Below are 17,185 nucleotides of genomic sequence, written 5' to 3'. Positions count from 1 at the left end.
TTCCTGAGTTCCCAGAAAAAATTAAACATGAATCTAGGGAAGCGGCAACAGCATGTTATAATGTGTGTTATAATACGTGCTTGTGCTGACTTCAAAGAACAGCCGAATACAGAAATCCCACTTAACTATGATGTTTCTTTATCACAAGAGAGTAGACTTTACTCAAGACTGTAAATGATGTAGAATTACAGAATTTTTAGTTGCCCCCTAATCTTGCATCTTGTTTTTTCTGATGGTAATGTAGGGAATGGTTGAGGTAATGGCAGAAAACTACCATAATATATGGGCCAAAAAGAAGAAAATGGAGTTGGAAAGCAAAGGTAAGCCACAATCCTGTAAACTACACAAAAAAAAGACAAGGAGAATGAGGGAGAAGAAGCAATCTGAAAGATGACAGTGTAAGACAATCAAAAATTAATAGTTCCTTTTGTACGTGAAGCAGAATAAATCTTACAGTAGAAAAACTTACAGTTCTTTCAACTTACTAAAGGTGGAGGTAGTCATCCTTTATTGGTGCCTTATGACACATTGACAGCCAAGGAGAAATCACGGGACCGTGAAAAGGCACAAGAGCTGTTTAAGTTCCTTCAAGTCAATGGTATAATCATATCTCGGTAAGTTGCACTTTTTTTCAGATGCTTGCTTGCATTCAGTGCACAAACCAGCATGTTAATCTTATCTCACTGCAGACTGGCAGTTATTAACATAATTACCATTTGGCGTATCTTCTATGAATCAGAGTTATTTTTATGTTCAGAAAGACTCTTCTAAAACAGCATATTCAGGGAACATTTTTAATAAGTGTGTGATCATAGTAAATACAAAATGCAACAGTAGTGTAATTAAAAAAGAAAATAATTTAAAATGTCTAAATTAGCAGCCAGCTGTGTCAGTAAGGATCATGGAAAAATTAATTCGAGGTCTGATACTGAAACATATCTATGTAAAACTGCTTTTTAATCCAGTTTTTGAAAAAAATACTGCTTTGAGTTATGTAAAGTAATAAGACAAAGTGGCTATTTTCTATTTCGTGGGCATTAACTTCTACTCAAGCAAAAGCACAGACTTCCTTAGTTTTACTGTAACTTGAATGCTGTGTCTCAAAGTGAGGACTTCTTACTGTAGTATGTGGATTTATATGATAGAACTGTGAATTACTATACTATAACTCTCCTGTTTTCCTGTATGTGAAACACCTGAGCACATAGGAAACCTCAATTTGCTGGCATTAAGCATTTTTGTAAACTACATTTTATTAATGAACAAATTTTTCTGTACATGCATAGAATCAGATCTTACCTGTTTTCATTTATTTCTACTTTTCAAGTCTGTGTCCCTACTGAAAGCATACTCAGAAATTTATAAAAATCAATTTTTAGGATCTGCAAAAGGTAACTTTGTTGGCTTCAACAATTAATAACATTTCTAAGAGATGAGAAAACAGTTCTAAGTATGCATTTCTGTATTACTACAGAGTAAAATTCTCTCCTGCCATATATGTAGGCTCTCAGCCTGAACCCAAAATGTAGGTATGCCACCAAATATATTTATAATCTCCATAGTTGCTTTAGAGCCATTGAATAAGAAAACCTGGTTTACTTAGTGCAAATGAATGATCTTCTGAAACACCAATAGAATTTGTCAAATTTTGCAGCTGTGTGTGTTTGGGTTAGGAAGTCAGTATTTCAGTGTTTACACACAGGACAAGTCAACTTGAAAAAGCATGTTCAAACTCTCTATTGAGATGGGCAGAGTCAGCAGTGATTGTCTGTATAAGGATGAATCAAGATTATCCTCTTTTCAGTGTTTTCTTCAGATGAATATATGCATATATATATATAAACCTTTTGAAGTACTCATTGCAATTATCACATTTCAAGATGTCATTCTTGAAAATATTGGACTATTCGTTAAAACATAGGAATTGTTTATAATTGGAAACATATAGGCGGAACAGCATGTGTACATTACATATACCATCTGCCTCTGTTTTTGGGTTTTGCTCTTTGTTGAGAACATTTTTGAAATACTTTGTGTGTTTATGACATACAGATGAATCTCAGACCTTACTCAACTACATATTAGAAACAGTATGGTATTTCGTTAAGCACCTTTAAATCTCTGCAAGATCTTTGGATGTTGTCTTTTTAACTTCACAGACCTACCAACATCTTTCAATATTTAGGAAAGTGCGTGTAATCTCTTAGGAACCATGACTTCTTATAAACTCAAGAAGAAAATATTTAGTGACCTCACTGAGTATGCAGATAAATTCTTAGTCTCCTTTGTGAGAGTGGGGCAGCAGAAGATGCCTCTCAAGTGTACATAGCTGTTAATTCATACTAAATATTTTGATTGTACAGGTGATAAATTAATAGGGGGTCATCAAAGTATATAAACTAGAACTCTTGAAATAGAATTTTTTTTTTTCTCCAAATTAAACTATAAGATGGGAGGTTCGAATCCTACCAAATTTGTGTTTTAAAATGGAATTGGAACATCTTCCTCGGTTCTCTGATGGTGTTCCCCCAGACTATAACGGTTCCTTTCCTCTTAACTGTGTCCTGACATGGTCAAGAACATATATTTTATTATTAGATTTTTTTATTGTTAAAATTTCTGCTGCATCAACCTTCTCCCAGAATTACTTTTTTTTTTGCTTGGATTTCTCTCATAGCTGTTTTTAAACTGTTAGTCTAATCTTCCATTTTTTCTCCCTGATTTACTCCCACACTAGTGGTAAGGGCTCTCAGTACAAATGATCATTTTCTTATACCACAGCAGTGAGTTCAACAACTTCCCCTTTTTCTTGTTCCTTTCTTGCTTTTGCCTCAGTGCCACAAACTACCAGTTCCTTCCTTCTTCCCTACTTCTGACACACTGTTCAGCTCCTCTGTAGTCTCTGCATGTCCTTTGGCCAGGTTATTTTCTCTAACGGATAAGGGCTACTATTTGAAGAGTCTGTATAGAAGCAGATGAAGCAGCCATTATGGTTAAGCAGAGGTTTTCCTTAATGTCACTCAGTTACTTCCTCACTTGATAAAGCAGTTAGATGTCCCGGGTAACTGACCATCTATCAATGGAAAATCTCAAGCAGAGTTTAGTCTTTTTAATATTGTAATAAAGAGACTATGAAGAAGTTGCAAACTAAACAAATATATAAGAGAATTTCAAGGAAATGAAGATGAAAGAATTAATGACTTGTGAAAGCAAGTATGTTTGAAAACAAAATAAATTTAAAAACGCATAAAATTAAGTGACTTCAAATGGATAATTAAAAAAAAATCCCTGTTCTTGTCCTGGATGCCAAGACAGAAGGCATCATTTGCAGTTTTGTGGAATGAACCCTTCCTTAGCAATGAATTGGAGAGTTTGGCTACCCTTCAGAGAAGCTTTGATGGTTTGGAGAAATGGGCTGACAGAAGTCTTATAAGGTTGAGCAAAGGTAAATGTGAAGTCCTATACCTGGGATGGAATAATCCCAGGAACAGGGAAGCTGAGCTTGAGAGCACATGTGCAGAAAAGCTCTTTGAATTGTGCAAGCTGAACACGAATCAGGAATGCATCCCTGTGGTGATAAGAGCTGTGTACTAGGCTTTATCAGCGAGTGTGTTCTGCAGGTTGATGGATCAAGAGGTTCTATCAGGAGTATGTTGTCCCGTTTTTGATTCTGCAGTGCTAAGGAAGACACTGAGAACAAAGTTGCTCAAGTGGGAGGCCACTGAGGTGCTCTGTGGATGGATGCCAATGTCATGCCAGGAGAGGCTCTGAGGCGTGCTTGGAATTTTTTCAGTTTAAAAACAGAAGGCTACAATAGGGTTTGCGACTGTCTTCAACTGCTTCCTGCTAGAGAAAATGAGGTCAAACACTAACCCCTCAAAAGTAATAAGTTGTAAAAGGAAATTTCAGTTAGATATATGAAAATATTTCACCATTACTTTTTCATGGTAAGGGTGTTCAAATATTATAGGGTCACCAGAGTAATTTTGAAATTTTGATGTTTGAACCTACTCAATACATTATCATACAAGGTTCTGAGCGACCTGATCTTTAATATCTTGTATGTAGCAGCCATGATTTAGGTCATGAATTTATCTTAAAGAATGAATAATACATGCCTCCTTAGAAATTATTGTATACTGTTGAAATCTTTCAGATACTTCAGTAATATAATAGTTTGTAATTTAACATTTAAGTTTTCATTTAGTAGTTGAAGTCATTTTGGCTTCTTTCCTTCATAAAATTAAAGGATAAATGAAGTTTAACAGTGATTAATAAAATGAAGGGTAGTACTTGGGGTGATTTTATAAAGATGCAACTGCTGACTTCCCAAACACTTGGCACTTAAATGTGCCAGCAGCAGAAATTGAGTGACCAGTGCACTACTTTGTTGGATTCAGATGCACCCTAGCTTTTTTGTGCGATAAGATAGCACTCTAAAGTTCTTATCCTCAAATACATATATTTTGGATACTTTAATCATAAGCTATTATACCTCTTATTAAAGTCAGTTAGTGTTTCTCTATTTCTTCTTAGGTAGTTGATAACTAAGAGTTACCATGGTAATTTTCTCCTTCTTATGACAATTTACAATAATAAAAAGATAAGGCATTAAATGCTTCAGAGCACTGCCATCATTTGTACTGCTGCCATCATCAATGCTACTTCTCTTAATCCTTTCTAAAACAGGGGCATGAATGACACAGAGTTGGATGCTTCATCCATGGAAAAGAGGTTTGCCTTTAAGTTTCTGAAGAAAATTTTAAAATATGTTGATTCTGCTCAAGAGTTTATTGCGCATTTGGGTAGGTTGCAGATTTTATTTTAAAAATATAATTATTGATATTTGGATTAATAGGTTTACATTTGTAGTGGTCACTGGTTTTATTGCATTTAAGAAACTTAAATCATATCCTTTAATTTGCAGATTAAATTATTGTTTGTAACTAGCTAAACTAGTTTGTAACTATTATTATTTGTAACTAGTTAAACAGCTTCTGGTCTTTTATTTTTATTTGCGCAAAACAAATTTTGCAAGTCTATCTGAAAGATCTATTGTGTTATTTATTATTAGACAGCTTCTTATTTGTGTCTGCCTTTATTGTATCCTTGCAGAAGCTATTGTAACCAGTGGAAAAACCGAAAAATCTCCACATGACCAAGAAATAAAATTCTTTGCTAAAGTGAGTGATTATTTCAAGTAATGTTCATATACATTCCACTACACAGAATATGTAAATTTGTAATGTTAGACTTCTTTTCATATAATAGAAATAGATCTTTTCTGTTTTTTAATGATAACTAATCAAACTGTTACCAAATATTTTGAAATATCTTCAAAAATATGTCAGTATATTTGTTGGATTCAGATATTTCAAAACACTTCAATGTATCTGTTTCTGTATGAGAAGGAACATAAAAATTAAAAGGCGCCTTATTCATTACGTGATATTAAATGCTCTCACTGAATATATAAATTTTATCTGATTTTTTTTTACTACAAGATAGCACTGAAGTGCATATCATCTAATTAGCAGAAAGAAATATTCCTATGCAGTATTAGATCCAAAGCAGATATCTGTGTAACTCTGTTTATTATTTAGGCGATTTTGAATAAAATTGTAAGAATTTAGGTTTTAATTTGCATGAGTTTGTGTCTGAAAAAAAAATACAATTGTTACAGAACTAAAATTATTTTAATGAGCGTTGAGCAATCAGAGCATTACTGCTACATTTACCATTGTTCTCCGTAAAAAATGCATTTTGTATCTGTATTTCTTAGGTTCTTTTACCATTAGTTGATCAGTACTTTACAAATCACTGCCTCTACTTCCTGTCTTCTCCATCAAAAACCCTCAGTAGCAGTGGATATGCATCAAATAAGGAAAAGGAAATGGTAGCAAGGTAAGTAAAAAATTAAGATGTCCACAGCAGGGTTTTATACAGATAACTAAAGGTCTCTTCTTAGGTTAAAGAGAAAGAGATAGTTCAAAAGCACACTTTCCTCAGCTGGAAAATGAATATTTTATTCTGTATGAGAATGGTAGTGAGTGAATAGAATTCCTCATTTTATTATTCCTTATTACATATATATATATATATATACACATACACATAATTAGAGTTAAGTATATATCATAACTATTTATTTTAAAATATATAATTATAGATGATAACATTGAAATACCAATCAACTATTCTGTGAGCAATGGAATTACTTAGTGTCTGATGGGGTTCTGTTTCATTGTTGGTGGCAGTTTCTGGTTGAAGCTTTTTTCACAGTTGGTTCATTTAAATGGTCTCACATTTATTTAAATTTTCAGCTATAAAAAAATGTTAAAAATACCACGAGGCAGATTTTTAGGTGGAATTGTGGACTCTATACAAAATCACTTCTGCCCCTGCACAAGTATTACTGGAATTTAATAATTATTGCATGTCTGTTCTGTTGGGATGGAATCAGCCATTTGACACAAAGTTATTCTAGAAAACTCCGTTAAAAATAATTGCCTTTTAAGTTATAATGTGCTACCTATATGAAAATATTAATTTCTCTTTTCTGCAATTAAAATGTAAAAATAATATTAAATTATATTTAATTGTGTTTTAACTATGACTGCAATTTATTAATTTGCCAGGATTTTTTCTTGCCCTTGAGGTGTGCTGCTGGTTATTTTCTTTTGGAAATTTTGTACTGTAGTATTTCAAACTGGTTTACTCTCCTGCTTTCTTAGCTTAGCTGTCAGTTTCTCAGATTTCTTTTACTTTCCTTCACTGCATTGACCAGAGTTAACTGCTTTTTCCAGTGGAAAGTAGATATAAAAATTGAAAGTGAAGGTTACTTACATGTTATTACATAAGATCCTATTACATAAGGCTTAGGACTCAACTTCCTAGATTCCATTCTTCAGTTTATCTCTCAACACATTTTTTCACTTCTCTAAATTATTATCACCCTTTGCTTCCATCTTTGTGGATGGTAGTCCTTGTGTAGCAGTTGTGTGTAAGAGTGGTAAATCCCCAAGATTCTGCTTTACTCAGCTCTCAGATATAGACAAATGGGCAAGATAGTCCTCCAGGAGCTGGGAAAGTCAGCTCAGCTTCAGGAGGATGGAAGTGTCACTTAATTTCATTTCAGTTTCATGCTTCCTCTCTGAATACTCCTGTTACTTCCCTAAAGTCAGTCAGGTTAGCTTAATGAAGGTATAAGGATGCGTTCTAGGGCTGTACAAAGTGGCTTTACAAAGGCACATGAAGAAGTTAGATGTCTAGCATACATATCTGCTAGTATAACTGCAGAAATATCTTATAATTCTTTGTGCATCCTTCATTGAGAGATGTGACTATCTGCCATTTTCATCTTATAGGAAGTATAGTATCTCCTTACCATTGTGAAGGTAACAATAAAAATCTGTGGTTAGTATGAGACCATACCAAGTCGTAAGGTATATGCTTCATTTTCTTAAGTCCTAATTCCATTTGCAAAGTATGGCCCAAATTATATGCAAGCCTGTCTAGCTGTCTTTGTTAAAATAGCCCCTTTAATCTATTCTATGCTATATTCTCTTAATTATCCTACTGTTTAGACAGGTAGGTTAGATATGCAAGTTTCTGAAATACTTGCCAGAAGCTCTTCTAATCTATACTATATTTAGGATTCGTATTATCATCATCAGAGGGTAAACACAGATTTATTTATTTACAAAGGATGTCCTTGAACATTATTTTAAATAGTATGAAGATTTTTTAACATTCATTTCCTGCAGAATGCCAAGTAAAACACTAAAATATATCTCATTTTTTCTTGTTCTTACCAAAAAATTTTCTTATTCAGAAATAATAGCCATAAGGAATGACTCAGCCATATAGTATGCAATTGTTGAAAACCACTGTCAAAAGAAAGCTTTAGATTTCAAGACACCTCTGAAGTGGTGAAGTATAGAAAATGAGAGATCTCAGCACCTTCAAAATGTCACTCTGCTTAATGCAGTTGACTGTTATCATCATGTATCACTCAAAGTATGCTTTCCAGGAACTTTGTTGTGTTTTCTTTTCATATTCCTACTATTCTTTACCTCACATTCCAAATAAATCTTTCATCTTTGTCTTATCTCTTATCTTGTTTTGCTCTCTCTGTTCTTCTCTACTTTAGCCTGTTCTGCAAACTAGCTGCTCTTGTTAGACATAGGATCTCACTTTTTGGTAAGTTGTTAAGAAAGAGCTTGGTAAAAAATTAAAGAATGCATAACCATTGTTTCTATCTTACCTAAAGATTTTCACAAGTATAGACAGAATTCTATTAAATGCTCCATAAGCTCCTAGTGAAATTAGTGAGGGCACTGAACATGGCTCTGAAGCCAACACCTAATAGAATGTGTAAAGTTTTGAAGCAGGAAGAAATTGCACATTCTAGTATCTCCAGACACCTTGAAAAAAATCAATGCTCTGCAGTTACTTTTAGTTTTTCAAAGGTAGTCTTATGGTAATTATTTTGATTTCTGTCATCCAACTGTTGAATACAATAGACTAATTTCTCAATAGATAAAGGGGATGTAGGGAAAAATAATATACCTCCTACAAAGGTATTGGTAAAAAAATTGTAAAAGAAGTATAAGTACTGCAAGATACAGAGTTCAGAATGTTGCTAGATTAGGTGGTGAAAATGTGCCCTAAGTAGGCATTAGTTATTCTGTTATTTCTTATATGGAAATTGACTTAAGAAATTGCAAGTTAGTCCCAGAACCAGACTTAACTCTCTCTCCAGTGACCCAAGGTGGGAGACTTTTGTAATGTTTTGTTTAAACTGTGCCTCTCCAATAATGACATTTTGGATCATTAGATGATGCTATGTTTTCTGTGGTATTGTGCTCTCATAGTATCTCTTTCTAACCAGGCAGTGATTCTGCTACAATGGTGAACTGCCTGCACATCTTAGCTCAGTCTCTTGACACACGGTAAGTTTGCAACTTTTGTACTAACTGCAAACTATGAATGTTTCACAGAGCTTTTCAGAAGCAATTGGATTGTTTCTGTATTTTTTTATTCTTTATTTGTAATCAATGATCTTAACAGCATCAACAATTCTGATATTGCCTTCTGTATTAGCAAATTTTGTCTAAAGTTTTTCATCTACATTTGTCTGCTCAATGTCTGTCATTCAAACACTGAAAACACTTGTCATCGTTTCCAAGCATATTTGAAGACTTTATGGAGAGATGCAAATGACACAACCATGGGAACTGAAAGTAGTGATACCTGCAGATATAAAGAAATTTTAGTGCATAGTGGAAAATTTGTAATTAGAATTATGCAGAGTATATTAATATGTGGGCATAGTTATATTTGCTAACTTTTAGAGCTTATCATTGAAATTATTATGTAGATTAAAACAGAGGCCAGAATTGTTTTCTACTTTGAGCTGTTTTCTGGCCTGGCTAAGTTACACAGCAGCCTGACAATGAATTTACTGTGAACTGGTGAACAACCCTGGAACCTTCATTAAGGTGTTGGAGAAATGTGCAAAAAATCTGTGATTCCAGTATTGCAGTTGTATTTTCTAGATTTATGGTGCTCTGAAGTATCCTGACTTACACACCTAGTAACTGTGGCTCCTGTAAGACTACAGGGATTATGAGTTGGGGGTTTTTGAGCATATTTTATGGAGGAGCTTTCTCACGACTTACGACATTTACTGAGAAGGCGTTATCTTATTTGAAAGCAGATCACAAAATTCTGAAAAGGCAAGACTATGGATCAAGATCTTTATTTTTGTTATTTTGTATTAAATGCTCAAAGATAATTGTTGCTTATACTGCTAGGCAGATGTAAGTGGCCTTTTCTCTTCTTAATGTGATATTCCCTGATAGGTGTGGGTATCTTCAAAGACTGACAGAATGTAACTAACATGTACATGTATCTCTATACAACTACTAAATATCAATACAAAGTTGATATATTTTACCTTATTATTTTTCAGAACTGTTATGAAATCAGGATCTGAGCTTGTTAAAGCGGGATTGCGTGCCTTTTTTGAAAATGCAGCTGAAGACTTGGAAAAAACTTCAGAAAATCTTAAACTGGGAAAATTTACTCATTCACGAACACAAATCAAGGGTGTTTCACAGAATATAAATTATACTACAGTAGCATTGTTACCAATCTTAACATCAATTTTTGAACATATTTCACAATATCACTTTGGAATAGATTTACTTTGTAAGTATTTTATTTTATTTTTAAATTTTATTGTGCTATACTGCTGCAAGTGCTTTTTAGTAATGACTGCATGGATTCAAAGGATGAAATTCTGTTTTCAGTAACATTCACATTTCCGGCATTAGTTCTGAAATTAGCAGCATAGTACCTTTTTCTAGTACATGTTTAAAAATAATATTCAATAAGCTTAAAGTTAATTATGTACAATATTTCTCCAAACATTGAGAGAGAAATTAAAATAGCCCTTTAAGTGGTCTCTTAACAAATGTGTGGATGAGACTAGTTTTCTGTGCAAAATTTGTATTTCATTATATTAACGGAGACAACTTGCTATAAGTTCCCTGTGGATATTCCCTTACATGGGAAAACCACTGTAGGTCTCTGAATTTAAACTTTCCCTATTTTTAGCATCAGTTAGTTTAAAAATACTGAAATGACTCCTTAAGATTCAGCAATATGCTGAATGGTCTTTTGATGTTCTAATGTTTCTAATGGGTGTAATTGTGTTCCAAATTTTTGTATATATTTGGGTCATAATTAAAAAATGGATAACCATGAAAATACTTTCTTTAAAAAGATCATGTACCTAAAGGTTAGACACACAGAGTGATGTCATTTAGCTTAAAATTGTACTCTGTGAGTGTGATAACCTGGAATATTTTATTAGCAAGTATCTGCTGTCCTCTTGGAATGTCTAATGATTTGGTAGGCTTTGGAATGAATGTAGATGATAGACCAGGTATTAGAGACACTGAAGGTAAACACCATGTGGAGTACAGACAGTCAGAATGTTCAGTGATACACGTGCTAAAAGTTTTAGACACCATTTAACAGATTGCATAAGAAAGATGTTTGATATTTGAAAAGTAATCCTTAGCTGAAGAAATACTGATAATGTATTTTTATTTTCCTCTAGTGGGTGATGTACAAGTTTCATGTTACAGAATTCTTTGTAGCCTCTATTCTCTTGGAACTGGAAAGAACATCTATGTTGAAAGGTATTGAGTGTAAAACTCAGCATGCAAAATTTTCTCTTCTTTAGGAGTCTGTTGCTTAGGTAATAAAGCAGTTTGGATGAAAAGTGAATTTGAAAGAGTGAGAGATGTTTAAAATACATGTTCCCTTAAAAGTAGTTGCCTATACTTTAGCATTCAATTCCACAGGGAAAAAAGCCCGCAATAAAAGTAAATAACTCATCCTGCATATGGCATTGTATCTGCAGGGAGTTTATTTTTCCCATAGAAAAAGCTAAATTTTTCTTTGGGTTGCTATTAGGTTTTCAAAGCTTTTCTACCACATATTGCTGTGGTAAGTAGACTGAGTACTAAGTAGGAAGCATGTGTTTCACACCTAAGTCTGCACAGAGTTCTCAAAAGAGTTACCCTGAGCATAAAATCCTGAGGATATGTAGAGTATTCTGACAACCCTTAACTCTACTAAGAAACCACTAGTTACTTTTATTTTAAAAAGGATAAGGTCTGTAATTCCTTTAAGCATCTAGTTGCTATGCTATGTTTCAAGCCCTTTCTTCCAATAAAAGGGGATCAAATCTGTATCTGTTAGCTCAGAAAAGAGAACACTAATTGCTGGTCTGTCTATCACAAGACAGGAAACAAGATAAGGATAACCCATCCTTATACTTCTGAAAGTTTTAGGTTAGGCAATTTTCCTTGCCTTTCTTATGATAAAAAGTTTAAGATCCATAGGGAGAGAGACTAAACTGGAGGAAATGCAAGTCTTAGTAGATGCTTTGCCTAGTGTGAGGAATGCTGGTCTCCAATTCCTTCCTTCTTCCAGAGTTTATTCAGAACTCTTTCATACAAAATGCAGGAGCTGTCTGGTGAACAGCTCTTTCGTCCCACTCTGCATGCATGCACGTGTGTGCACAAGTTGTATGCTCTCATTCAGGCATTTATGCATCCATCGCTAATCCCAAAGCTATACTCTCCTTCTTCTCTTTCTGGGCTTCAAAATGTTAAATGCTACTTTACATAGATACGATAGGAAAAATAGAAAGTGCCTTAACCCTTATCTAACTAGCAATCAGGTCTCCTCACAGGAAATGAAGCATGATTGTGTTTGAGCTGCCTTTGAATAAGAAGAGCTCACAGCACAGGCCTCCACTTGATTGGCAAAACATGTAAGCACTGGACAATGTCCTTAAACGTTGATGCTAGCAGCATCACCTTTGCCTACTGCAATCGTCTCCTTAGAATGAAGGAAGAGGGATCAGATTAGATATATCCAAGGAAACTTAGTCTCCTAAGGCTGTGTGAGAGGTTCTCAACTGTGGATTTAATTTTGTTTGTTTTTTAACTGGGCTCAGGCTCCTAAATTACAGTTGTAGGCAGACATCAGTGTCTAGGTGGGAAGTAGGATTTCAAACACAGTGCTCAATGTTTCAGCAAAACTTAGAAGTGAGTGATTGAGCTGACTTGAACAGTTATTCAAGTTAAGCAATGTTCAGTTTCAGGATCAAATTGCAGGTTTTTCTCCTGGTGAACTTTGGCAGGGACATTAAGAAATTTTAACTTTCATTGCAGAATGAGTCATAGTTCACTTTTCATAGATAAATATCTCTTTTTGTGGCTAAAATAGCTCTGCTGATTCTACAACACTGCTGGCTGCAGGGGCTCAGGATTACTTAGGTGGATTGCTGCTGCTGCCCTTTTCAGACAAACTTCCATTGTCAAGTGTTTTATCCTTTTCCCAATCCCTTTTGCAATGCCCACATCCCAGGACAGGGATCCCAGTTGTTTGGCTTCACTACCATCTAATTTCATATCATGGGACATGGTATCCCAGCACTGGAGCAGTCAGGTCATGAGGGGCTCACCTGCCTGGTGGATGAAATCTATTCACTCATCTCACAGCTCATCCAGGGAGAGGGATCAGGTGATTATCTCTCACCCTGAGTGTTCCTCCTGTTGTGAGGGCCCTACTTCCTCTTCGTCCCTCACTAAGCAAACTGATTTTATCTTGGATTTTTTCTTCTGTATAGGGGTTACTGCTACTGGCACAGATTGTTCCTCTGGTTCAAATACAGTTTGAATGGCCAAAACTTGTTGATCTGCTTTCCTTCTCCTCCCCCCAAGGGTGCTGTCTAGTATCAACCAGTGCCCAAAAATAGTAGCTGGAGCCTAGCAGGTTGCATAACTTTGCACCTCCCTGAAACTGCCACAGCAGTTTTCTTTCAAGTATTCTGCCACTTTATCCAACACTGTAGTTGCTTGGGGGTGAATTTAAAAACCATTGGAGCAGAATCATCCTCCAAAAGCTGGGCCATTTTCTTCCACCTTCCATGCCTATCCTCCCTTGGGGCTGATCTCTGAAATACTCTCCTAAAAATCTCTTTTGTAACTCCATGGTGCAGACTGAAGTGAGGGAGCCCAGCAGACCAAGCAACAAGAGCATGCTTTCTTTAACATCCAAGGGAAGTTCAAAATCCTCAAAAGCTGTTGTAACAGGCCTGAAGGAGGAAAAGGGGGTGAAAAGCTGAGGAAAATTATCCACCACCTTCTTCCCACAGGCTGGGGATTAATAATGGGCTCCCTGAGGTAGTCCCCAAGGTGAGGGCAGGAGAGCAGCACTGAATACACATCCCAAATGATCCTCATTGTCCTTGCTGTTGTCATGTCATAGGCTGATATGACACAGTGCAGCAACAAAGCAATCCTGATCCCTTTCCCTACTCTGAAATATATCATCATGAGGAGCACATATTGCATTATACAGGAATATATACAGGGTTAGGTACCACAACCATGTGAACAGACCGAGCAACATTGTGACCAGTAGCTCTCGACCTAATACAACAAGTGCTTAGATCACATTTTTTTCCTACCCACTCTGGTCAGATCTGTTGTTACCTCAACCCTTCCTGCCCTATGCTGGGTGCCAAATAAGGGTGTTGCTGTTAAAATGGTATTCCCTCAGTGCTCCCACTGAAACACTCCAAACCTTGTGCCGCTTGCTCAGTCCCTCCTCCCCCCGTCCCTTCGGTGGATGGAGAGAAGAATTGGAGGCAGTAAAGGTAAATATCATGGGTTGAGATAAGAGCAATTTACTGGAAACAGCAACAAAATAAGGCAATCAACAGTAACACAGTACTAATGACAGTGTACAAGAAAGAGGCAAACAATTCACATGTGCTTGCTCACCATCACACAGGACCTCAGACATTGTTCCTGGCAATGACAAGAGGTGGTGTAGAATAACCTTTGGGTCCTGGCCATGCCAAAAATTAACCGTGTCCTGATCAGAACCAGAACATTGGTGGAGGTGGGGTTTTTTTAACTGTTTTTCTTACACCACTGTGATCTCCAGTAGTTTTTTCATGTGAGAAATTAATTTTTTCTAAGTTGTCAGATAGTTCCTAATGTTTAAAAAAGATAAAATAAATCAGCAATAAATGTTAATACTTCTTTTTATTGTGTATGCTAGAGACTGAAATCCTGGTGAAATGCTTTTCCTCTCAGATGACTTTTAGTGTCTCTCATATACAGGCAGCGTCCTGCGCTTGGTGAGTGTTTAGCATCTCTTGCAGCAGCCATTCCAGTGGCATTCCTTGAACCTTCTCTCAACCATTACAATCCGCTGTCAGTTTTCAACACAAAAAGTGCAAGAGAAAGAGCAAGTAAGTACTCCAACTAAGTAATAGAAGTTGTATCATGAAATATATGTATAGCTCAGCAGAGATCTTCTGCTACTGATGTCTCATTACTTGCCATTTTAGCCTTGCTATACTTCATTGAGACTGTGGCAACCCTTTTCTCTTTCTCCTGATATTTTTGGGTTTTTTTCTGAACATGATGTTTGAATACTTTTCTAAAGGTGCATACTGTAATACTTAAAGTTTAGTTGAAGATCATATCTACGTTACAAATATTTATGGCAAAATACAGTTGTTTACATGTAGCAAAATGCAAGAGGTATAATATCTGATTTAAGTGAACAGGAAAGTAATTTCTATGTTTTTGTTGTCCAACCAGTGATCCAAAGCAGTTTGGTATAGGGAACTCCTGGCAGAATATGATTAATTCCATGAAACCTTGATCAAACAGAGGGTTGGAGAGACGGGCAGAGAAGAGCTGCCTGAAATTCAACAAAGGCAAATACAGGGTCCTGCCTCTGGGGAAGAAAAACCCCATGGATCAGTCCAGGCTGGGAGCTGACCTGCTGGGAAGCAGCTCTGTAGAGAAGGACCTGGGGGTGCAGGTGGACCACAAACTGTCCATGAGCCAGGAGTGCCCTTGTGGCCAAGAAGGGCAATGGCATCCTGAGCTGCATTAGGAAGGGCATGGCCAGCAGGTTAAGGGAGGTGATCCTGTCCCTCTACTCAGCCCTGGTGAGGCCTGACCTGGAGTGCTGTGTCCAGTTCTGGGCTCCTCAGGACAAGAGAGACAGGGAGATCCTGGAGCAGGTCCAGTGAAGGGCAACAAAGCGGACTGGAGCTTCTCTCTTACAAGGAAAGGCTGAGGGAGCTGGGCCTGTTCAGTCTCAGGAAGAGACATCTGAGATGGGACCTCATCAATGTATACAAAATATCTAAAGGGAGGGCATCAAGAGGATGGAGCCAGGTTCTCCTTAGTGGTGCCTAGCAATAAGAAAACAGGCGACAGGGAATTGATGCACAGGAAGTTTCACCTAAAATGAGGAAGAGCTTCTTTCTTATGTGGGTGATTGTGCATTGGACCAGATTGCCCAAAGAGGTTGTAGAGTCTCCCTCACAGGAGACATTCAAGAACCATCTGGACACAAACCTGTGCAAAGTGCTCTAGGATAACCCTGCTTGAGCAGGGAGGTTGGACCAGGTCATAGAATCACAGAATAACCTGAGCTGGAAAGGACTCACAAGGATCATTGAGGCAAACTCCTGTCCCTGCACAGGACACCCCAAGAGTCACACCATGTGCCTGAGAGCATTGTCCAAATGCTTCTTGAACTCTGTCAGGCTCAGTGCTGTGACCACTTCCCAAGTGACTAGACCAAGCTCCTCATAAATCTTTCCCTTCAGAGCCTTTCCCATCCTTGTGGCTCTCCTTTGGATGCTCTCTGAAAGCTTAATGTCTTTTTTATATTCCATGCCCAAAACTGCACACAGGAGGTAAGGCCTCACCTCAAGGTGAGGCTGCCCCAGTGCAGAGCAGGACAATCCCCTCCCTTGCCCGGCTGGCGATGCTGTGCCTCATGCCCGCCAGGACACGATTGGCCCTCCTGCCAGGGCACTGCTGGCTCACTATAAACTTTCTTCCAGCCAGGGTTCTCAGGTTCCTTTCCACAACACTTTTCCAGCAGCTCATTCCCTAGACTATACACACAACCCCAAAATGTGCCTTACCCATTCTGTGATTCTGTTGAAAGGAACATGAGTCCTTCTACACTGAATTTCTTTGCTTGCTTCTCTCCCAACTTACTTTTGATGGACTCATATCTTAAAGTATGTCAGTGTTTTCCTCACTGATCCATGCAAGAGTCACTACCTGCCAAAATCATTGTACCTTTAAACAAACAAGCAAAACAAAATGCAGGTTAATGCAGGTGGATTACACATGCTCCATATAAAAGCAGTTATGGAAAAACTTCTTCTAGCCCTTCCCCCTGTCAACTCTGCTTTATAAAAACAGCACTAGTGGAAGAATTTTGCTTGGGTGACCGGCACTAGATTGCAATGGGTTGTTAATTGCCGAATAAGCATCCTTCAGTTTCTGATACAAGCATATGATAACTGGAATTCTTTCCTGGCATTTTTGTTGGGGAATAGATGTGCAGGATTCACGAATTAAGTACAGTTTCATTTTAACCCCACCCATAATTTTAAGCTGTTTGTTTCCTTTTCCCCAAGGTAGATTTAATCTTTGGCAAATCAGTGTAAAAATTGTGAATGATTATGGATACAATGTCCAGAGTATATCCAATTTTAATATAAGCTTTCTGTTCTGCACTTTTACATAGCTGCACTGCTCACCAG

At 36.8% G+C, this 17,185-nt stretch overlaps 1 protein-coding gene across 14 annotated transcripts in view; it reads left to right on the top strand.

Moving 5' to 3' along the window:
• The window catches only part of RYR3 (ryanodine receptor 3), a 201,778-nt gene that overhangs the window by 132,626 nt on the left and 51,967 nt on the right, over positions 1 to 17,185 (top strand). For all 14 annotated transcript variants that reach the window (XM_042047577.1, XM_042047585.1, XM_042047581.1 and 11 more), the window contains exons 57-66: positions 245 to 320; positions 491 to 614; positions 4,690 to 4,805; positions 5,116 to 5,183; positions 5,783 to 5,904; positions 8,153 to 8,202; positions 8,894 to 8,954; positions 9,977 to 10,215; positions 11,132 to 11,213; positions 14,721 to 14,851. In XM_042047577.1, the coding sequence (XP_041903511.1) occupies positions 245 to 320; positions 491 to 614; positions 4,690 to 4,805; positions 5,116 to 5,183; positions 5,783 to 5,904; positions 8,153 to 8,202; positions 8,894 to 8,954; positions 9,977 to 10,215; positions 11,132 to 11,213; positions 14,721 to 14,851 (1,069 nt within the window). The remainder of the gene's footprint in view (positions 1 to 244; positions 321 to 490; positions 615 to 4,689; positions 4,806 to 5,115; positions 5,184 to 5,782; positions 5,905 to 8,152; positions 8,203 to 8,893; positions 8,955 to 9,976; positions 10,216 to 11,131; positions 11,214 to 14,720; positions 14,852 to 17,185) is intronic.

The sequence above is a fragment of the Corvus kubaryi genome, unplaced genomic scaffold (assembly GCF_017639235.1).
Source record: "Corvus kubaryi isolate FWS band 111438036 unplaced genomic scaffold, C.kubaryi_AGA036_p1.0 66, whole genome shotgun sequence".
Lineage (NCBI taxonomy): Eukaryota > Metazoa > Chordata > Aves > Passeriformes > Corvidae > Corvus > Corvus kubaryi.
The sequence above is the reverse complement of the archived record's forward strand: the minus strand, read 5'-3'. Positions and strand labels throughout refer to the sequence as shown.